This window comes from Lagopus muta, chromosome 3, assembly GCF_023343835.1.
Source record: "Lagopus muta isolate bLagMut1 chromosome 3, bLagMut1 primary, whole genome shotgun sequence".
In the NCBI taxonomy this organism is placed as follows: Eukaryota; Metazoa; Chordata; class Aves; order Galliformes; family Phasianidae; genus Lagopus; species Lagopus muta.
In genome coordinates this window covers 80,668,433-80,695,555 of record NC_064435.1, presented here as the reverse complement: position 1 = coordinate 80,695,555, position 27,123 = coordinate 80,668,433, and the positions used below count along the sequence as shown (strand labels likewise).

General features: G+C 35.5%; 1 protein-coding gene across 1 annotated transcript in view; it reads right to left on the bottom strand.

Moving 5' to 3' along the window:
- EXOC2 (exocyst complex component 2) overlaps positions 1-27,123 on the bottom strand; it is a 127,291-nt gene that overhangs the window by 45,312 nt on the left and 54,856 nt on the right. Inside the window, exons 11-17 of the mRNA XM_048939216.1 lie at positions 26,690-26,808; positions 15,548-15,673; positions 12,968-13,092; positions 9,019-9,087; positions 8,608-8,765; positions 6,027-6,148; positions 3,100-3,161 (exon numbers count right to left, since the gene is read on the bottom strand). Of these exons, the coding sequence (XP_048795173.1) occupies positions 3,100-3,161; positions 6,027-6,148; positions 8,608-8,765; positions 9,019-9,087; positions 12,968-13,092; positions 15,548-15,673; positions 26,690-26,808 (781 nt within the window). The remainder of the gene's footprint in view (positions 1-3,099; positions 3,162-6,026; positions 6,149-8,607; positions 8,766-9,018; positions 9,088-12,967; positions 13,093-15,547; positions 15,674-26,689; positions 26,809-27,123) is intronic.

Genomic DNA, 27,123 nt, shown 5'->3' with positions numbered 1-27,123 from the left:
AGAATTTCACCTTGGACATCTATTATTTCTACATCTTATTGCAGCAAAAACCTTCTACAAAAAGTAGATTGAAATGGCTCCCACATGGAACTGAAGGCAAAAAAGCTGGCTTGTTCGTTTTTTTTTTTTGCTTCCAGACTTCCAGACCTGAAGTAAAAATGTCTTGAGGCACGTACCAATTTCACTTTGAAAGTGCAAATGAGTTCACAGCACCATAATCATTAGTCAGTTTTTCTGGTCATTCTTTTTTTCTTTCTTCCCTGTTAAGTCACCCTTTTCTTCAAGACTGCTTGTTGGTATTGGGCAGAAAGCTTTTGTATGATGCAGATAGGTGTCACTGTTCTACGAAAGAGGGAAGTCATTCATCCCTTTCAGTCAAAGAGATGGATGAAAAAGCTAAGCTGTGTAAACTCGCAGCAACAGTAGATAGCTTATGGCACATCACCCACTTGATGCTTAGGAGTAAGTTGCATTTCTGCAAATGTTGGGATGAAGGTAGAACATGAGAGTGATGTCAAGCTGCAAATCATGTTCTAAACATCTGTTTATTATTTTTTTGCAATTGATTTAGAAGAAAAAGAACGGTAATGTGCTGCTGCTGTATTGTGTCATCATAAAAGGAAACACCTCAGGAGAAGAAATCCATTCAGAAAGATTATTCTTTGCACATAATGAAACTGAGGAGAGCTGGCTCTCTGTCTTACTGTATCTCTTACCTGCAGCTGTATTTCCTATCTTCTTAAAAGTTTCTGCCGTAAGCCTAACACATCTCCAAAGAGAGTGATTGGTCCCTGTTTAAGCCTGTTAATTTTTGCTACAATGAACATACCAGTTATCAGACAATTTATCTCATTATGACAAAACATAATTAACTGCCACCACTGTCATGTCTCAATCATTGCCTCAAGAGGGGGAATCTACAAAAATATCGTGCACAAGGAATTCAAGTCTGAATTCTAAATAGACAAAAAGCTGTTAAATGCTTATTAACAAAGATTTTTTAGGATACAGCCAACATTAAAAAAAACAAACAAAACCAGCAGAGGATCTTTCCTCCTCCTGTCTGTCCATTTTAGAGATGCATAAAGTAATAAACAGAAAAGTAAAGGGACTTGCCCAAGTCACTGACAACTGAAACCAAGATGAGAAGCTACAAATCAGGTTATAGCACTCAAATTCTCAACAACATCCCTTCCTACAATATGTATATTGTGACTGCTTCATGCCCTCCTACTCAACTTCAAACACGTATTTATAGAAGCAAATAAGAAAAACTAAAAAAAGTCTGTGGAGCATTCCCTTAGATAACATACACAAAGCAATTCTCCCTCCCACAGGGTCTTCTTGCTTTCACACGTTGTTTTCAAGTCACATCTAGGAGGTGCTTGCTGTGTTTTAGCCATTACTCAATACTGTTTATTTCCAGAAAGCATCTCACTAGTTTATCTGAATTTGGTTTCAAGTCGCTTGCTGATTGTGTGTAGGCAATCTCCTAAATTAGTTGCTTTTCAGTTCAATTTCTCGTTATAACAGAGAAGTGACCTATTTATTCAGCTAAAGATCAATTCCATGGTAGTGTGCCTACTAAGCTATGAAGCATTTTGATGTGAACTGAACTTCTCATGACCTTAAAAAGAATTCTTTACTCCAGTAAACCATCCCTAAAATAAGATACTTAACAATGAAAACTATTATTGTTTATCTCAGCAAAATCATACTGAAGGTCAGCAGTAATTGTCCTGATACATTTAAAGAATCCTACTTCAGGCAGACAGTTAAGCTACAGATCTTTATGTTCAATTCTTATTTCTTATCTAAATACATGGAACAAATTTACAAAGCCTTTATTTATATGTATTTATAATGTGGAGAATCCCCCACAAGTTGATGAACAGATGAGTATGGATATGGAAAAAAAAGAGAAATACATAATTTATTTTTAGATTTATAATGTATTTTAGATCCAGTAATTTACCATTAACTGGCATACGCTGAATTGATTTTGATTTTTTAAAGAATGAATACTGCAAGCATAAATCTAATTCTGAAAATCTTACTGATTGTTGGGAAGAAAACACTACTTATTTCTTAAAAAATAATAAAACACAAGGTTGGGTGAAGTCAGAGTTACTAAAGGCTTTCTTTTAGCACACATAAAATAGCAGAAACAAATAGAAACCATACTTATGTAAGAAGTAAATCCTCAACCATTTTATTCTCAGCTTCGAACTCACCCTAAAACTGCAAAGTTTTATCCACTTTTGGTTCTAAATTTCACTCACAGTAACTGGGCTCACTCAAGGAGTTTTTCAACTTGAAGCCTGCATTCAGTTAGATAACATCAGTGTGAGAAGGAATACAGATACAGGTTCACTTCACTCAATAGGTGAAGTGGCAAAATCTCAAGGTTAATAGAAAGTGTTATATTGTAGCAAAAGAATTAACTTTTTTACCTCTCCCTGAACAAATGTTGCAATAAGAAATACGAAAAAAACCATCTTTTTACAGTTCTCAACCACTCCACTCAAGTGAGAAAGGGCTGCTTTTGAAAGAGAAACTACGCATCTCAAAGACTGAAGACTGATCTGTGTTCCCTGTTCATGCTACCTGTGGAACAAACGAGGTACTAGAATATCAAAATGAAGCTTTCATTTTGTTGGTAACGTCAATATTAATCACCTCAAAATAACTGCTCTGATAATTTTAGCAGACATAAGAAGCTATTTTATCTTATTGTTAACTTCACCATCTCTTCTGCACTTTAGAAAATATGACTATCTAGTAATACAATTATCACATAATGTTAAAATTATTTCAGACATAACAATTGAAGAAGCACAAATAAACATTTTGAAAAAGGAATAAAAACAACTTTGTGTTTGGTGATGTGCGTACTGAGAGTGAGCACAGTAACTGCTCAACAAAAAATGTGGATTTTTGAACTTCCTGTGTTTTCAGATCTTGGTAAATACAGATACCAGTATGCACTAAGTCCAAACTTTCAATTTTCTGGAGTACATACAGAACAGTTTCATTACGCTTATCTAAAAATAAAAGAATCGATCAAAGAAAGTGGCTACAACGCAGAAGTTTACCCACCAATGATGTCAAGCCTTCATTGTCAACAACCCAGTCTTCCTTTTCAGCTAACCTTTTTATATCTGTAAGACAGAGAAAGAAAGCAAAAAAAGAGGTGTTAATTTTCATTATTAAAAACTCCTTGAACTTGAAAAGATAAACCACAGACATTGGGACAGCAATGACTAGGCATCCAAGCATACAGCACTAAAAGTCTAGAACTTTTCAGCCTTCTCAAATGACTAAGAATGAAACGTGAACATAGGACGCTGGTGAAACCACACAGAGAAGCACATTTATGATACATGGCAAGAGCTGCATGAAGCCCACCTTTTACTGGAAAGCTTAAAATTCAGAGTATTACGAAGGCTCTGGGTTTGTTTTTATTTTCTAGATTTTTTAATCACAACATGAAATGCTGTGTTTAAGAACTGCAGTCGCTAGGCTATTGCACTCCAGCTCTTAATTAAAAATGACAGGACGTACTGCTCAGCATGATAGCAAAGACGAAAGGGACAGCAAATATATTCATAATTAACAGCCACAAAGAAGCTCAAAATCACCACACAGGGTTAAGGGTGCATGGTGCTAAACTTTCTCAAAAACACACAAAAGCACATATAATAAATTCTTCTGCTATCCGAAAGGTGCCAATTTCAATATCCTTACTGATCCCAACCTGGAGTTACAACATGTAAATCCAGAGCTCATGTTCTGTAAACAAATTCCACTATGGACAAACTAAAAAATCAACAATGATGTAGAATACTTTTATTTTTTTGGCTTAATTAACTTATAAACAGAAATTAAATAAAACTTTACAGTTCAGATGGGCAAAAACAGGTCAAAACACACATTTTCTCACAGGCAAATAGCTGTTCAGAATCATCTGTATATCACAAAGCTTCTTTTTATATGAGGAATTATCTCAATGAATTACCATCTTTTCCTCAACGCCAAGAGTGCAACTAATGCATGCTGAAAAGTATCTTTGCTGCTCTTGGTGCTTTAATTGGTAATTTAAAAAGCTTGACGTGGTGGCAACGTCCTGCAATTCCACATCTCACAGAAACAGTCTTACTGAGAATAAAATGCATTTAGAGATTGTAGAGAATGATTACTGTTTCTTTATTTTAGCAAAGCACTGATTCAACTAGTATTTCCGTTGGGCTCAGATCACACTGGTCAGCTTTTACATTGTTTTTTTTTCTTCTTTTTAATCCAGATCTGAGCTAGCACAAATACATATTAGAAAAAAACAAAACAAAACAAAAACTAACAGCAATTAATTTCACTGAACTAATTCACCATATTCCAGTCAAATGCGCTCATGTGAACTCCCTGTCTGATTTGGCATTCACATAGTCTGGCTTTCATGACCTTTATGACCAGTGAACACACATGAGAGGGAAAGAACAGAGACTGCTCGAGCATACTGTGTTTATATAAAATTACAAGAAAACCCTTTGTGTGGGTAGATTTGTCCTATTTAAATAGCTAATGGTAGAATGCCTTATCAATTGTCTGAATGACCCTACCAACTTATGATGTGCATTAAGAGCGAGCCTTACATTAATAATAAATGCAGCTCATGTTTCAGATAGCTTATAAAGAGAAATTTAAGCTCGAGAAGAGCCCTCTGACTAAATACAACATGGGTAGATCTGAAATCCATATACATAGCCCAGTGAGAACATCCAATAACTGTTCTTTCACTGATTTTCTGAAAACAACAGTTTCTCCAAGGGTCCAACTAATCCAGTCCTGTCCAGATAAATAACCTACGAGTAAGTAACTCATAGAGATCTGATTTCTAAATATTTCATGTAAAAACTGAAACAGTGATAAAGTTTCCCCCGTAAGAAAGATAATCTATATACCTGTATGGCTAATGAGCTTGGTATTAACGTGGGAAAAAATAATGTTAATGCTGAAGTGGGACTTAGTCAAATAATTAAGAGACAAAAATACAATTCATATTAATATTGTATAGAATAAATAATAGGGACTTTTACACTTGTTATCACTGAAAGTTTAAGAATTTGTTTAATAAATGTAGTCACCTACACTTAGCACATTTAAGTCTTGAGTTAGATACTTAGATTCTTGTCAACCTACAAATAATGATAAATTGTATAATAGAAAAAAACTGACTAAACTGTAAATTAATTTTAAAAAAGATATTTTTTTTTCTTGTTTTAGCATTGAGGGTAATTAATCTTTTTTAGGAAAAAATGCTGAACTATTAGTCTGAACTTTTATTAAGAGGGAGATTTATTTCTGGAAGATTTACTTCACTTGAATTTAAGTTTCAGAATTAACTACCAGTTGATAAGACGAATTGCCTATGATGCACATGAAGTCACATTAGATTTAGAGAATGTATTACTGGCTTTTATGATCCTGACATTTATGGCAAAAGCTACGCACACTGTTGGAAACATGAGGATTATACTGTTAGTGTTGGAAGTATGAGAATTGTACTGTGGAAAAACCCACAAGTAAAATATTCTACAAGGGCTTTTTTTTGTTTGTTTGTTTGTTTTAAATTGGGTCAGGGTGTAGAAGGAACGCCAGGCAGAAGACTGGGGATAGGAGCTGGGCCAGGGGTTTGGGGGCAAAGGGCATTGCCTATTTAATTATTCTCTTTGTGGAAGAACTCAAAAAAGAAAATAAGTGGTATTTCCAATACAGAAATGTTGTATGATGAGATAAATCACTTGCATTGTAAAACTGCCTCAGCTAAGAGAAGACAGATTTCAACTACTGTATCCATCCAATTAAGAGAAGAAAACATTTAGAACACAGAATTTTCTCAGAGCAGCAAAATATTTCAGTAATTCTTGTGAGATATTACAGAATTCACTGTCAATTAAACATCTGTAACAAGTAAAACTAATGTCTTGAATGTGGTTTGTTAAGCAGAGAGAGATGCAGTCTTTTATTACCTTCAGCTGTATGTTGTAAAGTCACTATAATGCAACGTACTCGAAGGTCTAAAATAAGATCCTGGATGATCTGAAGCATATCGTTGGGTATCTCAAGTGCAGTAAGAGACTCAGAACTAAGCCTGAAGAGAAAAGAAAAAATTAACTCAATGTGTAAACCCTTAAGTCTTTTAAACTGATAAAACTACACCATTTTTTTTTAAAGTGGCTGTCAATACAGTAGCTTCATCCACACTAAGTCTTTAAAAACTGGTTACCCAAGTCATGAAAGTTTACTTATTTGCTTAATTCAGAAGCATGAAAATACAGATTTTTTTTTCTCTAACGTTACAGTAATGTCAATTCCTGCACTCTTCCCCCTGCCTTCCTGCAACAATCTTGTCCTTTAATCTAAGATTCCTTCTGAAGCAGAGATACCTTCTTTGCTGTATTCTTATGAATGAATACAACAAAGCTTAGGTCTACAACTGGGATAGTGAAGCTTTGTCTACCTGTATTAAACAATAACAGCCTTCAAGTACAATAAATGGTGATGTAAGCACGTGTCAGGTCATGACAGTATACATACTTCAGGGGTCAAAATACAGCTACTGCCAAGTGAAGAGTGAATTCATTAACTATTTGGTTGCCAGCAGGGACTGGTCTTCAACCACCAGATTGTAGCAGAGGATGGAAAGATTCACTTCCATTTTTCCCTTTAGAAATACCAATACAATAGTTGCTTACAAGAAATAGCATTTTAGCATTTAAAAAAATGACTGTTGCTCACTGACTGTAGTAATGGGCACAAAGTAAAGCTTATTGCTTTTATCCAACTCCTGGGTGTGTGAGCAAGGGCAACACAAATGCAGCCTTTGTTGTTTCACCTACTGCTAATACTGAACAAAGCTCAGACACTAGAAATTGCCAAAAACCAGTAATAGTAAAGCATAAGCAAACATGCTCAGTAACAAGAGGAACCTTTCCAGTCATCCATCTGCAAGCTCTTTTTTAAAAAACAAAACAAAACAAAAAACCCTGGTAGTGGGCATAAATCCTCAAAACACCACATTAACTGGTAATTGCATTACACCTCCACAATGCCTTGACTCCGAAAACGCTATTCAGATTCTGACTGCTATCAGCTCAGCACAATTACTGAATTTGTAAATTTCATAAATCTGCATTATCTCAGTCATCCATGAAACACAGGGTGTAACAGACATCTGTGAGAAGTTTAAGCTGCTTTACACTGAATAAAAGTCCTCTACTTAGAGCTGATTCCACTCCCAAGTAAGCACACAGCTTTCACAACCCTCACTTCTCCTCGTATAACACCCTAATGAACATGCTGTTCTATCCCTACAATGAAGCTGAAGTCTTGCAGGCAATGGCTTCATCTTATATTAAGCTCCAATTTGTCCTCTGGAACCTACTCAAACTGGGCAATGACAGGGTGGGATATAAGGTACAAACCTGCATAACCACCCCATTCTGTGTGATGCATAAAAATAGAAAAAATATGATTGCACAGATTTTATTCCAATTCCTTTTAATTTGTCAAAAATTTATAATTTTTCAAATACAAGCAGAAAACAGTTGTTTGTGAAATGACTGAAAAGAGTAGGATTTCATCACGTGCTTCATGATGAAAATATGTTGGGAATTATAAAAGTATGACCTAAGCTACTACATAACTTTGCAACTAGTAAGGTTTATATGAAATATGTAGACTGTTCAGAATAGCCTATCTGCTCTGTTGGTGTCAGCATCTGGAAGTGCTAAACAGACTCAACAAAAGGTATGTATCATTGCTAGCCTCATCTCTAGTAAGAATTAATTACCTATGAGTTAACGTGTGTAAGATAATAAAGAGGAAGGATACAGTTAACTCTACATTTTGGTTGTTATTAACCAAATAAGGTTAAGGTTCAAACCTTCAAAAAGGTTTGAAACTTGCAGGTAAAAATTATAGTATCAAATCCAGGTATTACTTGACTTTCCAAAAGATAATGATGACTTATTTTATCAACAGAGAAATTGAAGCAAATTCTGCATATTTACTGAGACATTTTGTAATTGATGACATGCACATTACTAAGATTATAAGCAAAGAATTATAAACAGAATGACATCATAGGCAGGAGTACCAGCTTTCAAAAGACAATTAAGAAAGTAAACGATATCTTAAGAATGACACTATAGTAAGAGGCATGTTGTTTTTACCCATTTTGGCTGAAATGTGAAGATGGGAAGATGATAATTGTAAAGCTTCTTAATAATTCTACCCTGAAGAATCAAATCCCACTTCATTCAAATTATTTACTCAAATATTACTAAATTATTTACTTTTACCTAGGTGTTCTGGGCAAAAAAAAAAAAGAAAAAAATATAGTTACGTAGTAAGACTATGAGACACCATTAATTAAACTTGGACTCAGAATTCTAAATCTGCCACAAGCAATTTTTTGTGATTCTATTTTTGCAATAATTAACTTTCTCAGTACTCAGAGTATTTAACAACAAAATCCAAAACAATATCTCTTAAAAACATATACATTCTAGCAGTGACATCATACTGTAGGTCAACAGCTCTGTTTACCTTACTGTCTGGATAACATGTGTTAGCCACTGGCCAGAAAGTTCAGATTTCATCTCCCAGCCACCATACTGTCTTGATTCTCCTTCTTTGAGGCTGAATGGAAGCAAAGCTCCACGGATAAGTTTCTCCAGAGAATGCATAACTTCCTGAATCATTTTCTGTGTCAGAATAAGGGAGAGAAAAATCAAGCAAAAAGACCTACCAATATGCTTAAGCAGCTGTGTATGTACTTGCTATATGTAGCACCTTGTAACATGCTTTACAGAAGGCGCCTCATGCTAGAGAGTCTGGAAGGATGAGGTATAAGGGCATACATGATTCAAGAAATCTGATTTTCAAGGTGGTGATGCTTAAAGCATTCTGCTAGGAAGGGCAACTGAAAGAAAGCAATGTTTCCTTCCCATAACATACCTTGAAATCATTCTGTCTTTGTCTAGCGTTTTTCTTTGATTTTTCCATTTGCCCAGATTTTTCAGCAGTCTGGTGAAAACGAGAAAATTGAAAAGCGTAAGTATCTCATAAGCACTGTTAAAATAATTCTGAAAAAGGGGGGTTTCAATGCAAAGAAGTGAAAACCAATCACTGAGTTTGTGATGTAATTATAAAAGTTAACTCATGCTATCTGAATAGCTAGGGACCATATCATCAATAAATTTTACTTCCTGTTGGTCAGTGTGCTAATGTTTAATTCTAAGGAACAATGTTTATTTCACACAAAGTTGGGGACAAGTCCAAAACTGGCTCAAATAATACAAACTTCATGAAATTAAACTATTCTCATTAAAATGTTAATGAGAGCTAAAACACATACAGCCTAATTGTGCATCAAATTTCCATGAAGAAATGATTTTCTCAGCGTGGAAGCTACCCAGGTAATAATACTGATATAAAGTGACAGATGCTTCTTGGAATGTGAGCAATTTGGAATTGCAACGTGTGTAGGAGATGGCATGTTTTTTTAAAACTTCATTTTTTTGTGCTCATGGGCTTTTAGAAACAGCATTTTGTTGAAAATATTCTCGAAATAATTCAACTGACTGAAAAAGAGACACTGCAAAATAATCAGCACCTTCATGGGCAGTTCACATTTTTGAAAACTGAGGAACATGAGTATACTTTGCATGAGACAGTTACAGTTGAAAAAAAACGTGGTTTGACTAATAGTCTTCCTGTTTGTAGTTACAACTTTCTGTGGAGTCTACTGAGAACACAAAGCAAATTATAAAGTTATTCAAAATAACATGCTAAGTGCAGATATAGTTTTATACTTAGAAAATCTCCTATTTTATGTATGTACAGCAACATCTACTGGACAAACAGCGCAATAACATGACAATACTTTATTCTCAGATTAAGCTTACCTTCAAATTATCAAACCGACGTACTACTATTTGAATTCCATCCGTGTTACAGATTTTTAGGATAAAATAAGTACTTTGAATTGATAATAAATTAGAGAAAAATAGAACTATGGAGCTTAAAAGTTTTGGAAAATGGAGTGCTATGAAACTGTCATACTCTAAAGCTGAACTGTTGAGTTTCAGACAAACAGAACAAAGCTTAAGAATTACTGCTGTACATAATAACCATTTCTCTCTTCTAATGCCTTAAAAAAGAAAAGAAGCTGCACTCCTTTAAACCTAAAGTATCAAATTAAAATTCACATTCTTGCTGCTGGATTAAAGAACAACAAAAAGCTCAGAAATCTTTGACATCTTTCTTTTCTTAGTGGTTTTGCTGAAGATCAAACTTAAATCTTTCCTGCACAGACAGACCAAAACTATTTTGTGGTAAGACCAACGGTTACTACTCGGATACGCTGCTTCACCTACAGTGATTCAAAGAACTACACTTTTTAAACTGTTGAAAATATCACGTAAATCTTTAACTGACAGTATTCTAAGACATACTAGCTAACCTTTCAGAAGTAAAAAGAACCTCCCCCAAAAACCTACAAGCCAAACAAGAGAAAATAAATACAGCTTTTTATTCATAAGTGGGGATTTCCCGTAGATTTGTTTAAGTCCATTGAAACAATCCTCCAAAGCATTTTCACAGGATTTTTCTCACAAAACAGAAGCAGTAAAGATGACTGCTTCCATAATGACAAATAGCAAGTGACAAAGTAAATATATTTCTTATAAGACAAATAAGATCTGTATGGCTTATAGAAAAAGGTGTCAGTCTCAAGTCTTGAATGAGATGTGCTGACAGATACTACTAGGTACCCTGGAATAAACCTTCTACATTATACCAGTCCACTCTCTTCGCTCCTCTCAGGTGACTTGTGGCAAGCAGATGCTCAAAAGGAACTGAGATCAAAGTCTCTCCTCCTGTTTCCAATAACTTAGGGCGTCTTACATGTGGGTGAACATTGGTTCTACATGTGAACAGTGGACCACAAGAAGCCAAGTACGTGGAGGTGAATTTCTTAAAAGCTCAGACTCCGACCCAGCAGAAGAGCAGACACTGCAGACTAACAAGAAAACGACTTTTGCCAACCTCCCCACACCCCTTTTTTTTTTAATAACATGGAAACCATGTTTTGATGGGACATAAGGTCACCGCATTTTCCACTAGCAGTCATTCTCAAGAACAAAATTTCTCAACCTCATTTACAGTTCAAGTCTCAGTTTCTCTTGAAATTGCTTTCCTTTTCATTGCACTCAGAGAAAGAAAATCACAATAACTTGCAGTCGAATTTGTAAAGTCAAATTTCCAAAAGCATTATTATCAAATACAAAAGTTGTCATTTCCTTTATGAAATGAACAATTTTTGTGAAAGTCAACAGTACCAAAGTTTATTCTTGATTCTACTTCCTTCACGCAATGTTATGAGTAAATGTAAAACCTTTCTTTTGGTTTTTATCAAGTGAAAATATGATCATGAATAGAATCTATTTCACTGTAGCTAAAAGGACCTCCATATAGGCTATAGTACTTATGAGTATTATCATATAAAAACATTACAGTAAATAAGAGACAGTGGCAACAAATAGAACTAATAGTTTGAAAATTCAATTCTTTTGATAAAGAAAAAGGGAAACAACAGAACAGCTGTCAACTGTAGTTCTAACTTAAGAGATAATTCTCCAGTGGAATAATGCAACTGTGATGATTTAGGGTTGTAAATACAGCAAGATACTATAAGCACGACAGGATAAGAATTCTCAACAGATTAAATGAGATTGCTACCAATAAACAAAAGTTTTAGGTATATAAATCTTTAGATTCATATGTATAAATAAAGAAACCAATCTGAACAAATCCAGCTTGTTTTCCACCTCTTTTGTTGTATCCCTGACTGACACTACATCTGCTTGCAGACCTTGTTTTCATAGTTTTCTAGGACCCTCAATAGCCAGCATCCGACTTGGCTTTCCAACGATAGTTATGTAGATAAGGTGAGAATGAGCACCTTGACATCTGTTGAAGGCACAGAACTACATTTTACCATTCCTAATTCTTGCATTTGTCTTTGTCAGACTCGCTCCTTGGAAATATCCCAATACTCTAATTCTCCTGAAGAAGGAACAGCACAGCTTGAGGACCAGAAGTGAACCAAAACTTAACCTGTGATCAAATTTTAGCAATAACAGAAAACTAAAAGCTATTAAATTAATCCATCAATGAGTTAATTCTGTGCCTTTTTCAAACCCATAAATAGCATGCACACAAAAATGTCACACGACGGCATCAATCATTCTTTTTTTTTTTAAAAATATTTTCTGCTACTTGGAGTGTCAGCATCATATTTACAGAACTGTAGAAACAAGACAATCTGAGCAAGGACCAGAAGCATAGACGACTACTGCAGCTGACTATTTCCAGACAAGGCTCCCTGTATAGAATGCCAGTATGCCAGCACCCTGGGCCTGGTCATTTTGCAACTCTAGTATTGAACCTATCTTCATCTCCACATTCTTAAAGCTCAAGAAATGAGTACTCCTATTCTAAAGAAATGAAAAATTTTCTCTATGACTTTATCTTCAGCACATCTCTACCCCTCATTCAATTTGCACTTCTTTTCAGATCATCAAAGAAGGGAAATTTGCCAGTTATGATTAAGAGATGAAACCACACATATATTGACTCCAGCATCTGGAATGCAGACACAAGACAGAATTCAAAGTTATCCCAGTGTATGTATTTTACTGTAGCTTATTGGTCAATGTTTTTTATAAACCAAAGATAGCATCTCTCAAAGGGAATAAGAGTTTAATTTATTTATTTTTAAACCTGAGAGGTTTATGAAACAATGCTGTCACATTAACCGAGTTAATAATGAAATATAATACATTGAATAAAATTATTACGGAATTTTGTTATTTAGAATTCATTTATATGCAAGAATCCATACCTCACTGAATAAACTTCCATTCACATAAGAAATCCAGAGCTTCCAGAAGTTGGGTAGCTGACTTACAACGAGTTTTGTCAACTTTTCAACAAACACAACTTGCTGTGGTGCTTTGTATCGCCAGGCTAAAAGAGAGGACACAGGAAGAGAAAAGTAAAACTAAAACCTTTTTAGCATTAGTTTTTAGCATTAATAATATAGTACATACTATGAGCTTGCTGTTGTTTCGTATTGCAAAAATGGTTATATATTATTTACATAAAACCTTTCAGTGGAAAAAAATTAACAGCCTGATCCATCCATATATATGCTCATAATTGGTGCACATGCAAATTCATTTTTCTTTTCTCTTATGCTTACAAGGAGCCAGTGCTATGACAGTATGCACCTGTACAAAGAAAGCCTATTCTGTATCTAATGCAATTCACTGAAGAATCCATTCAGCCGTTCCTCTGTCATCGAAACACAAATGTAAAGTAACATGAGAGCAATCAAGATACTAGAAATTTCAGATGATGAGGTGGTGATACTAAAGAAACAGGGCTGCTAGGATAGTTTTGTGATCAAGGCAAGCAACACCAAAAAACAACCACTTGTTTTTTTATTTCCCTTTGGTGTTTTTTTTTCTTTTTTTCTTTCTCCATTTTATCCTAAATAAAATGATAAAATTAAAAACATAATGCTGTGCTACATAACTCTTTGGAAACACAGAAGCATTTTGAGTGAAAAACACTTTTTGTCTTTAATCTGCTAGACCATATTGCCTACACATAACAGGAGTTCACCAGTTAGCCCAAAATAGCTGCATAACATTGTGTTAGGCATCACCAAAGCCTCACTATTTTGTTGTGTTAGTAGCTGGTCTTGAATCTTCCTGAAAAACAGCACACCTTCAGCAGTATCCATCTGCAGAGGTGCAGGCCCATTAATTATTGGTCTACTTACTTACTGGGTGGAAAAACATCTGTTCAGTAAAATTTTCTTTCACATCACAGTAAAAAAATTTTAGAGATTGTCAATTAGCATTCAAAAATCCCAAATCATATTGAAAACCCACACTTATGAGAAAGACTGTAATGCCAACAAAACCCAAGTTCTAACCCAAAGATTTTAATTCCTCCTAGAATATCAACTTTGTCAAAGGCTCCAGTGCAAACCTAAGGTTGTGACCAACAATATCATTTCTATCTGTAAGCACATTATTTACTTCATGTATGAAATTCATTTCCCTTCTAGGAAGCACAATTCATGCCTATTTCAGAAGCTGTCTTAGTCCCATATTTGCAGAAAGCAGATTTTTGTTAGAGTAACTTACTGCACATAATGCCAGAAGGACTTTCAGGCCATAAATCCAGGATATTTTCACTTTTTTTTTTTTTATACTACAGAAAGTTCCAGTTCCAATATATATTATTGCAGATATTTTCATATATTCTCTTACACTCATCCTAATGACGAAACTATAGTTATCATTCACATGTCCTTGTACTCAAGCTAGAGCTGGATGCTACCTTAATACTATACTTACAAATTCAAAGGACTTTCTTCAATCATTGTAATGGACAGTGACTGTGAATGAAACCATGAGGAAAAAACCAAAAACCCACAACCCAATGCTACATTCACATTTGTGAAAAACGCTGCACAATCATCCTGAAAAGATATCAAATCATGATATACTTGGAATGGCACAATATCAGAAGAGGCTTGTTTGCTTTGGATCTCCACACAGTGCAGCAAGACAGATAAGCCTTCAATGCTTTCTACATATGCAGTAAGAAAAAAAACAAAAAAGTAAAAAAAAGCATTTCAAAAAAAGCAATGCATCTAAATAGCAATGAACTTTACTTAGAGACAACATATTCTGACTCTAGGGTCTTTGGATTGGATACATAATGCATTATGATGTTTTGATCCTACAACTTTCCTTAGAAAGTTTAAGTTGAAGTTTATGGAATCTGCAAAACTTGTTGAAGACATCTTTTCCAGGTTGAACATCCAGGTTACGGATCCATAATTAAGACTCTAAACTCTAAACACTGCTAAAACTGAGTTATGTGCTTGTGTTTCTCTTTCTGTGTTTAAAGAATGAGACAACCAGGATTGGATATGTGAAGTCACAGGAGTAGCTAAACACAAGGAGATCTATCAGAAACACGCACAAAAGTTCTAACAGCAGCAATGGAAAAGTTGGTGGTTATGCACATGAAAAGAAAATTCTAGTACTGCAGAAAAGAAATAATAAGCAGATTTCAGTTACAAGCTACTTAATACTTCCAAAAAAAAACCAAACCCAAAAAAAATCTTTGGTAAGCAATGCTAAGACGTGCAGAGAAGGGAGAAACATGAGTTCCCAATGTTTAACGTTTAAAGTGAAGTTTCATAATTTACCTCCAAAGCTTTGTCTTCAAAGAGATCTAATACAATCTGTGGCAGTAAAACTAATAGAGATGATTGGAAAGATGAACAAACCTATACAATATACACACAGGTTCGGAGTTTCAGTTTGTTTTCTGACTGTGCAACATAGTGGACATAGGTAAATGCAAGTACATGTTTCCAAACAGAACAGTCACCCACCGTCATTGCGGCCAGACTGAAAACTGCTGCCTCTCTTCAGTGAAGCAGTTTGACTGAGGTGGCCAATTGGAGATGGACGCACATCACTGTCCAGGTCTAGCATGGAGCTGTGGAGCAATGATGTGCCTAAATAGGGAGGGAAAAAAAGCAGTAATAATGATTTCGTGCATCAAATGATAAGAAAATGCACATTAATTCTGATTTTATTTGGAAGTGATACAAGACTAAAGTTATCTAGTAAAAAACAATCTTGCTTACTTAGAATGTTCATTCATCTGCATCAATGCTATACAATAACACTGCTTTTGACTCTCATATCAAAGCCAAAAATACTAGTATCAAGTGAGAAATATTCTTTGGTCTGTATGTCTCTCAGCTTTTACAGCTAAGACCCTACAATTAATTGCTTGAAAGCCATGGATAAATATGTATTTATATGACATTAATGACATGACACTTTCTCATGGCACATGACTTTTTGACAGTAAAGGTTTCCTGTGCTAGTTAAGTTGTAAAAGGCAGAGTATTCAAACTGCTTCTTAGATATTTGACTTGCACAGAATGCAGGTAGTAACAGTCCATCCATCATGAAGCAGATAAATTAACAGCACTGTGTTCTTGTGTATGGCTATAATCATCTTGTACATATACACAATATTTTGCAGATACCAGAGTTACTGTTTTCAACTAATTCTATTTTCTAGAATATCTGTCCATATGTAGATCACTGTACCTTAGCCCTAAACAATGACCTAAGTTGACAGAAGTAAATACCTGGAGGATAATAAATGTTTTGGAAAACAGCCATATCATAATGAGAAGACCATGATTATTATTTTTTTTAAGCATATCAAAGTACTATTGGTATTTCTCTTTAAGTCTGAATTGCTGCTTTATGCATTTCACTTTACAGACTTATTTCTGAAAGCAACCACAAAAATGGTATCTGACTGACTGCAGTGTATACCACTGAAATTAATCACAATTCATAATGAATTTTAGAGTGATAATCTCAGAGTTTGAGTTTACATTGCTTTAGCTTTCCCATCAATACCTAGATTCACCTAAAATAACAGAAAAGCCACAGAGTAAAAGCACTAGCTCAAACTTTACTGTGCATAGGTTCAAAAGTAACACAAAATGAAAAGGATTTGAAGTTTATTTATTCTGAATTTATGCTGCTATCAAAGCAGTATAAAGGTGAAGATAACAGCAAGTCAATTTATTTCAGCAGCTGGGATTTAAAGAACAATTCGAGCATTGTGAAGCTTATTGCAAACTTGCAAAGCTGTTTTTGAAAAGCATTCTTCCTCCTTTATCAGTGTTTTTTTTTCAGAAATTTCCTGTGGCCTCCAGGAGGCGCTGTCACTACAGGGCTAATCAGTTCCTTGATTCATCTCCTCACCGCTCACACTATGAAACACCTCAGCAAACTGACTCCTTTGCTGCAGTTAAAAACTGCCACACTGCCTCTAATCGACTTGGTGAACCCAGCTATCTTTGGTCTGCGTTATCATTCTGTTGACCATATAACTCCACTTACTACAGCTGTCTTATATTTACATCTTTAAAATCAGTGAGTTTTCAGCTATGAGGAATCTGCTGCAGTGGGTGAGCGGCACCATGAGCAATTTCCATTGTGAGTTTCAGTAAGAACAGGGGAAAAGACTTTGTTCTGCATTGACTAAAACCAGAGAGTAATGAGGAAGGAAAAAACTAAAGCTATCAGAAGTTTTAAAAGTAAGCAGCGTGTGCTGCAAATGCAAATAGTCAATTATGAATTAGTGCTATTCAACTGTCCCTACAACACAGATCTGTATAAGGTCTATATCTGGATTTGATATGATTACTAAAACATATCTTAAATGTTGTAATAATTAATTTGTGAGAAAGCATTTCAGCAGCCTTGCAGAATGAAGTGGAAGCAAAACAAATTTATTTCTCTCTAGCTTTGAGAAGCAAAACAACCAAATAAAAGCAATTATGCATTTGGTAACTTGCAGAAATTCTATCCAGAATAAAAAGAAAAATACAGAAAATTTTGAGAAGTTTTAAGTGTCTTTAAGTTCTTTGGTTTCCATAAAAACATGATTCTGAGATTCAACATATCTACATTTTATTAGGTTGAAAAAACAAACAAACAAACAACACAGTGTGTCTGCAAGGACAATGAGAACTGTAAAAAAAGAAGTAAATTTATATGCCTATTTTATATTCTAAATCAAAAAGCAGCAACCCTGTTTTCACAAAACCTGCATTTAGAAAAATGCAAGATACACCAAAGCATCCCTCTTTGATGTCTTCATATAGGATTTATGCTCTCACCCTTCAAACACCTTGTTAATAAGAGGAATTTCTTGTAAACAGATGGTCTCTAAAAATGACAGTGCCAATTAGACCTCAGGATTAAGAAAAACAGATACACTTACCCAAACATCTTAACGTGAATTAGTTCAATTAAAACCATTTGTCTGAGGGAGCTGAAAACCTACAAATCCTGTATTGCTGCTACACCAACCCCACGCTGCCCAAATGGTTTCTACATATTCACCAGGAACAGAAAACACGTAAAGAATACTCTCTTGTTCCACCAGAAAAACCACATCATCAGTTTGCAGCCGTACCAGGAAAAGAAAGTTTAACATGAACTAATTTCTTAATTGGTTGTCTAGCATTACAAGCAACTACAACATAGCAGCAGGGAACTACAACAGCACATATACCCTCAGGACTAATAAACATCTGGACTACATTAGCAAAGCTGATCTTGCTTTCACCCGACCAGAAGATAGCGCTTGAAGACTACACACTAACACATAAATCTTGTATTAAAAAAAGAAGTGGGAATTGACTTACAAACACTTTTTCTCCCGACCCAGCTCATTCCTTGTCTGGAGCCAAGAGCTTAAGCTTAGCCGCATAATGTAATGCAATGAATTAATATTAGTGTGGACTGTAGACAATAATATTTATAAAGTTAAATGAACTACTCAAATACTAATATACTGCTTTTCATTTTTTTGATTTGTATGGTATTTCTACGTTCTTAGCTCCTGAATATAGGATAGCAACGATCTCAAGTCTTAAGAAATTAACTCTTTATTGTGCTCATAGCTTTTAGGATATCACATACACATTCCTGACTGACATTTGTTTTATAAAAATACACCACGTCTTTGAAGCTACAGAAATTTTGATTTTTTGCATCTACGTGAGTATATCTGCCTGACTCCCACGACAAGTGTATATTTAACCAAGGAAACACAGGAAAAACAAGTGTTCTACATTCTCCTCTCCTACCAAACAGTCATGTCAAACCAGAAGTATCATTAAATTCTTATTATGTTTACAACTGTAAAATTGTGAGATCCAATAATACATTTTAAGGACCTTAACACTGCCTTAATTTTTCTATTTAAGGAATTTTACTGGGCTTCAAGTTTTTGTGCACAAGGCATGTAGAATAAAATTCATGTAATTCAGATACTGCGTGAGATACAAAGAACAGTGTTTTTTCAGACCTCTCTGCTCTAGTGCAGTAAGATGTCATTAGATTAAGAATCTCAAATAAAACAAAATCCAAGTCGAACGCGTTTTGAGCTTTTATTATACTTCCACTTTCTTCCAAATTTATCAGAGCTACAGTTGATACATGGTGCTATGCATCTGCAGTTGATGCACATGCATCATGCAGTTTTTGTGCATGCTGTCTGCACACTCCTGGCATGCAGCGCACTGCAGCCTCGATGTAAAAGATGACTAGCGTGAAATGTGCCTCAAATAAGACTTTTTCATGCTCAACAACTGAAATCTTTAAAAGGAGCTTGACTTCTGTGTTACTAAACAATTACAAAACCAATTGTAATGAGTTCTAATGGAGCTGCCATGCCACGGCTCTGCCTGCTTCCGTCAGCCACCTCAGAGGAATGGGCTCCTCGGGGCACTGGGGAATCCCACCTCTGGCTGCCACCCGGTGGATCCATACCACTCAGCTGAAGGTTTTTAAAAGGCTTTTTGCAGAAGATACTGACTGACCACCAGAGGATTACACAAAGCATTTTTCTCTGCGACAAACAAAAACGTTAACAAGTTGCCAACCTCGAGCTGTGTCATTTGTCAACGTGATTTTGCACAGCAAGTCAAACAGCAGTCATTACACAGACTAAATGTATATACACAGCATGCATATGAGCAAGATTAAGAAAGAAAAAGCCTCTACAGATGTGCAACCAGGTGAATACAGTTACTGTATTCTTTCATCCATTATGTATCTGGGAGTGAATTTTCTCACAGGCCACAATGGTGAGGGAAGGCTGATCTATAGCCTCCGGACGCTCAGAAGGGCGGCCGACTTCCTTACCACCCTTAAACACCTTTGAACATTTTTTCCTGCGCACAGCGGGCCCTTGTCCTGTGCTGCAGCCTGACCACCCACTGTTGCTTGTTGACCAAACACGCGGTGCCTGGAGCCTGCACTGACACAACCAGGATAAGATTCCTTTCAAGGACGCCGCAGAGAGAATTTCAATTTGTCTGGGCAAGAAATTAGGCGAGCAGAAGAAATTACCTAAAAATTAACCTGCTCAGCAGATGAATGACTGCATTTTCTTTTTTCTTTTTTTCCTTGAGAACCCTTTTCTTACTAGCATTACTAGCAGCGTGTGAAGATTAAATTGCTTCACTTTCAGGAAAGAACATTTTGGGACACCTTTAAAAATGAGCAGTTTTTTATTTTTTTATTTTTATTTTTTTAAATCTTACGGCTAGTCTTTGTTATCCCAACTGTAGAATGAAACCATTTTTTGATTTACCACAAAAAAAGGGCAACTGGGTATACTGTTATTTTGAGTGGTGTTCTAAGTATTTCACAACCCAAGGGTAAAACTTATCATCAGTCCCGCAGGCCAAATACATTGAAGCAGAAGCCAAATACTTCAAGCTCAATGTATAAACAAAAGTGATGTCATTTTACTACACTAGCTCCAATGGACACTATGATCTTCAGTGACTTTGAAAACAGTTCGCTTCTACTTCATTTCCTGTGTAATGGTTTAAAAGATTCAAGACACCAAGGTAAAATTCTGGCCAGCGAATAGACAGCTTCCTTTAGCTTCAGCGGTACCCTTTTTTTTCAGCTTTGCTTTTAAACTACATGTGCTTTTTTTTAATCACAGTATTTAATATCTGTGGGATAGGTTCTTAATATTTAAAGTACTGGACAAAGAGCCATGCCCCCCTGCAATTCCCAACGAAAATCTAAACAACGAAGTTACAGATACAGGTGGTAAAAGACAAAAACAAATCTGGCGTCAAATTTTGTACTGATTAATTTTTAAAATTTAATTAATAACCCATTAAGGGTTTGCTTGACATCTGCTGTCAAAAGAGTGTTTCTGCTACGGACAGGGGATGTAGTTTAGACACGAAATGGTTCCCAGCTGTAAGAAGTCTTCTTCCAGATGTACAGTAAGCAAAGGCAATGGAAGAGAACCAGCTGCTAGGATAACAAATTGAAAAGGCCCTTTTGACACAAGCCTTGCTGGTCTGTCTGATCTAACAAAGATAGATCATTCATTGCGTGACGAATAGAATCTCAGTGTGGCACAAAGACAGACCAGTGCAGTGCAAGTATCCATCTCCCCTCTTCACACTACACGTAACTGCTATTAACCTGGCACAGAAAACACTTGCTTGTACAATACTCTGAGTGCTGCAAAGATTGCATTCTTTCAGCAGCCAGAACAACAAAAACACTGAACTACCACACTTGAGTATCAAGAAAACTACCTCCACACTGGAAACATCAAAATGCTGTATGTTTTGCAGCTTGAAGGGCAGTAGAAAGATCACACTGCCATTTTGTTAGTGTTTCCATGCACAGGTTTAGTTTCTTAAGGTTACTGACAGTTTATATATAATTTTGGTGCATATATCTCAAAAAGACCAGTTAGAAGATGTTTTCAGTCACTTTGAAGATAACTGAATTAAAGTCCCTATCCATTTTAACTCACAGGATCACAGAACCTGTACAGCCAATATTGAAGTCTAAGCAATATCCACTGGCCACACAGGAAATGGTCCAACCTCCATAGATTCTTTTTCTGGTACTCACAGTATGAATCCCATTGCTTGATTCATTTTGGCTAGCTGCCTAGTGCCCCAGGCAGATTTTCAACTAAACCTCATTTATTTACATTTATTTTCATGTCATTTTACGTTATTATATCCTCCAGGTTTCCTGTACTCCAACAAGTCTGAAAAGCATAAACCATACTAAAGATCTAAAATAATGCCCAAAAAGTAGGGGAATTGCCAAATAAAGTTTAAAATTACAAATATAAAAATTTTTAATTGAAGGAAACTGTTTCGTAGCCAGATACCAGGTCTGAAAGTCCTCAAGCTTCTCCAAGTCTTAGTTCAAAGCTCAGAAGAAGCAACTCAGGCTTTAGCCAATAAAAGGCACAGAATACTACCAGCACAATTCAGTTTGTCATCCAAATGCCTCTTGCTAGACATATTAGAAATTCTGTTTTGAGTGAGCACAGTGCTTGTCTATGTTAAATTTTATATTCATAGCCATCAAAAGTATTCTTTTTCCTTTTTAGGAAAAGTTTTAGTCTCATCTCCATCTCCCTAACAAACAACTATGTATGAAGTAAAGAGCAGCAAACCAGCTTTATATGCTTCTTCCAGTGGGCAGCAATAGCAGATAGCAATCAGGTTTATAAATGGACTCTGTCACTGCTTCAGGAAATCACTTCATAGCCATAATAAAAAAAACGGTTCCAATAACAACAAAAGAACACAAGTACCTATCCCATTAGCAAACCAGGCACATTGAATAGAAAACATACAAATCTTTGTATTTGCAAGCTGCATTACATCTGTAGAGCTAGAGCTCCAGGCAGCTGCATGAGTCCATAGCTGCATCTTTTATGAAAGAATTTAAGTATTCAAGAAGACTGCTTTACGTATGGACACTACCATTGGAGTTCTGTGACCTGGGCACTGCCATACTGCTTAACGTTTCCACTGAGTTTTTGCTGTTGGGTTTCTCTCTTTTTGTCCAGGCTACTCATATGCCAGAGCAAAAGAAATTTTCCTCTGCTGTCATACATGCACATTCACTCCTTGCAACACCTGGGTTTGAATTTCAACAGTTTCTCATAATACAGGCATCTTTTGTGTGCATTATTTATTTCACAAATGAGAAAGTGTGCTATGGTTACGTGGGGTAGGAGATAGAATAAAAGCAAAGATGTGTGAGTAACAATTGCCATATCTGAGTATGTAATGAAGTCCACATAACTCAGGACTAATGAAACCAGTGGTGTTTAAGGCTGAAAGGGAAGAGTACATTAATATCCATACACAGATATTCCTCAAGGGAAATTTTCTCCAAAATGCTAACACAGCTATGAAATTGTTTGTACATTTGACTTAAAATTCTTATCCCACTTAGACCTTTGAAATAAAAACAACCAATAAGCTAATGATTAGATTGCTGTGCATTTTGCAATTAGTAATCGTCAATTAAAATCAAAGGAAAAATCTGACTGAATAATTTGCTGATGGTAGTTGATAGTCTTAGAGACGTGCTGACAAATTATCTGCCAAAATTTAGCAAAGCCTTATATACCATTCCAGTTTTGGATGTAACACTAGAACAAGCTGGATTAACTGATTAACTAAAAACAGAATTTGAAACACACGGGACTTCTGCTAACACCAGAAACAAATTCCAACAGTGATCACCAAGACCATTACAGCACTGTAAATTTGCAACATTTTCTAATGTTAAGCTTCATTAGAGATTGTACTCTGTTAAGATACTTCACATACCTACAACTGTAAGCATTTTCTACAAAATGCAGTTAATCTCTAATAGCAGACTTACACAGAGGCTGTTCTATTCTTACTTTACATGTGAGAGTACTGCTGAGTGTCAAAGATTTACAGTTAGAGATGTAAGTATACTTCTACTTACTTTATTCTGGTATCTACATATACATTTAAAGTTTAATTTGCAGTTTTCTGTCGGCACTTTCAACTGTCTCAGCATATGTTGGCTCACTCCCTACCTTTGCTTGGGACAGCCTTGAAAATACATTAACAAGAGGGCAGTCATCAGACAAAGGTAATGAACCCATGGGGCATAGAAAAGTAAATTTATTTCTTGTCAGTATTGGAGCTTTGTCTTGACTGTCATTACCAGTGGCCCAGACAAGATGATACAGTGACACAATCTCTTAGAGAAGATAGGAGTAGATCCTATTTCTGTGTATGAAAAAACTATATATTAAGTCGCAATGATCATCCTCCTGGTAGTGTGTAAATAACATGGAATGCATTGTTAGCTTGTTATCCATGAGTATATTTGGAACGACTTCTCTTCAGAATGCATTTAGTTTTGTTGTTTAGCCTGTTTAGGAAATAATTGCAATGGTACCCATCCCTTCCTAAGTGCATCATGACCCACAGATAAATTCGAGAATGTTTGGTGTCTCACAATTCGCCACTAAACTCTGGTCCAGGAATGTTAATAGAAGACTTCTCCATGTAAGAAAAGCAAAGGTTCTTGTCTAATTCCAAATCCATTTCAGGTAGTAAAATTCATCATGTGTAACAACTTAGAGCTCTGGTCTGCTTTGAAAACTAGTAAGTCAGCAGCAAAATTATCTGGCACAAACTCAACTGAAAGCTGAAAAATAAAACAACATCTGCATACAGATGCATAAATAGATACAATCTGTTACTCCACTGAAGAGTTTTGATTCAGCCAGCTTGAACCAACAGGCTCACAGTCTGCATAAAAACAGCTAATATCAGCCACAACTGTTGGTACGTTCATGGTGGGACTATTCACGTATTCTAGCATACACCATCTGTTAGAAACAAAGTACATTATCCATGTTGAGGAGAGAAACCTAGAAAAATATCTAATGCATTTTATCAAGAGACTGTCAACATTATGATCTACCTCCTCTTTCAAGTGCTTGATGTACAAAACCTTTTCTGGAAGCATATTTTAAGGAGCAGGCTAGTCTGAAAATTTACTACTGTTACGTCTTAAAAACAACTTCTAAGTTTATAAATACATAAAGCCCACTTTGGATTTCAAATTGATTTGAGTCCTCAAAGTCATGTGAAACCAATTTGACATATGAGTGAAAAAACACTCTTATCCTTCTAGAAAATTATACATCAGTGAAAGTAGATGAAAATAAATTCCATGTCTCAGATCACAGTCAGCACTGTTCTACTTGGCAGTTAATACCAACTTTTCCAAGTTTTCTCTTTGCCTTCTCCCCTCTGATGTATGTTAAAATTAAAGATCCATGGAAAGAAGAAACCAAGATTAGCAACTTTCCTCTGCTCAAATAGATACTAAATGGGGAATACCATGAATCAGGATCAATTTTTGAGTGTTTTACAATGTGTGCAAAAACTACATCACTAAGCACCATAGAAAAAGATGAAACTATTTAAATGGTACTAGCTCTTTTTAATAAAAGCTATACTATATTAGCATTTTTTTCATGCAAATATTAACTATTCATACATGCATTTACTGGGCAGACAAGTTATGCAAATTCCTCCATCTGTGAGCCAAACAAAGCCGCTAACATAAGAAGTTCCTTTGATATTAAGGCTGAAGTAAGCAGAATTGTCGCAAGAAAAACACCAAAAAGGTTAAGATTTTCAAGACAAGCCAAGGAATTTAGGTCCATTTTTTGATTAATTACTGGAGCACGCTTATCAACATTATGTAGACTACTACAACAAAGAAGTCACAAGTATTTAACATTTTTGTCCCCTTATTTTTTCCTTTTAATAAGCTAAGAGATTTCTGTATCATGTTTTGCAGCTGAAAGGAGAAAAAGAAAACTTAGAATCATCAACAGTGGCCGTTTTCATCTGTTAGAGTTTTGCCCTTGACAGATATATACTGCAGGGTTGGGTCTCTCAGGTTTTCAAGAAGAAGGAGATATGGTGAAGTTTTGGAAACAAACTAGATTTTGACTAAGAGTACAATAAATCAGCCTAGCATTCCAGCTGGTCCCACAGCATTCAGTAACGTTTTATAGAAAAAAAGTATGTGCATACTGTAAGGTGCAACTTACTGACATCACTGTCACGTTAAACACCCTGTGAACCCTATACCTGAAGTCATAATCTCTGCTTAAGAAGAAAGTGTAAGCATCCTGCAGCAATTAATTTCACAGCACTTATCTGCCACAGCTCTAAGTAAAATTCTTGTGCTTCTCAGAAGAGAACACCTCTCTTGGTTTGGGATACACAGCAACAAAAATAAACATGGGAATTACCTACAAGCCAACTCAGATTCCAATAAGCATACTCATCTCAGGAATATCAGCAAACTTGTTAAGACTTCTTGAGAAACAACACAGTATTTTCACTTTCTAGTCCAGGTTATAGATTTTACTACTAGAAACACCAGGTAGTCTCCTGCCTATTCCCTTTTGAAAATACAAAGATGTGATGGATTATGACTGGGAGCTCAATTGCTGTCACACCTGTAAAGCATCTATGAGGGTACATTTCTGCAAGGAACAACACTGGCAAAACTAGACAGAATACAACTAAGTATTCATATAGCTTTTAATGTAAAATGGACAAACTGAATGCTTAAGATAACCTCACAGGTCTCTGCCTGAATGAGAAGAATCAGTTTGGAAACTGCACTGGAAAAAAAGAATAAGAGAACCCTGTGTTACCATTTACTGAATATCAAGAAATAATACTTCAACATATGGTACTTCAGTGTCCTCCATAACCATACACTACCAGCATACTGTACGAAGAAGAAATATAAATGGTGGATTTAATGTGACCTTCTAGTAGTATTTCCAGAGGACAGTAAACCTGAGATATATGATTGAAATTTAATGCTTTTCCCATTTAAGAAACTTACACGTTCTAAGTCAAACAAAAACAAAATTCCAACAGATACTTTCTTTTTACAATAAAGAAAAAAAATATTCAGCTTTGTGAAAAGCTATCAAAATTAAGCAGAGAACAAAAAAAAAGTATCATTCACACACTATAACTTGTCAAAGAAAAGGCAATGCCAAATTCCTAAGTGTCAAACACATATACATAATAAAAACATATCCTTGCCTTTTTGCTCTTTAACATAGCTCTCCTTACAGTTGTGCATGAGCTGTAGAATCCACTGATGCTGAGCACCAATGCACTGCCAAGCAGGGTCCCCAGGCGCATGAAGATCAGAAAGATATCTGTAAAATCCAGTCCAAAAATCACAGCTCTGACTTGACACACTAAAGGCCTCATTAAAACAGAAATATTTTTATATATATTTATACATATACATACACACAGATGTATAATTTTAAAAATTCAAGAACTTGTACCCAATGCAAACGCAAACTCTGCATTCTTGCTTCCTAATTTAGTGAAGCAAAATTTCAGCAAAAAACCCTTATAATAATAAACAAAAGCACATATATACTGAATATCAGATTAATATGTATTTTCTGTTGTGCCTCTAGAAGTGTTCTCTGGTAACCAAGACCTTTATCTGTCAAAGCTGC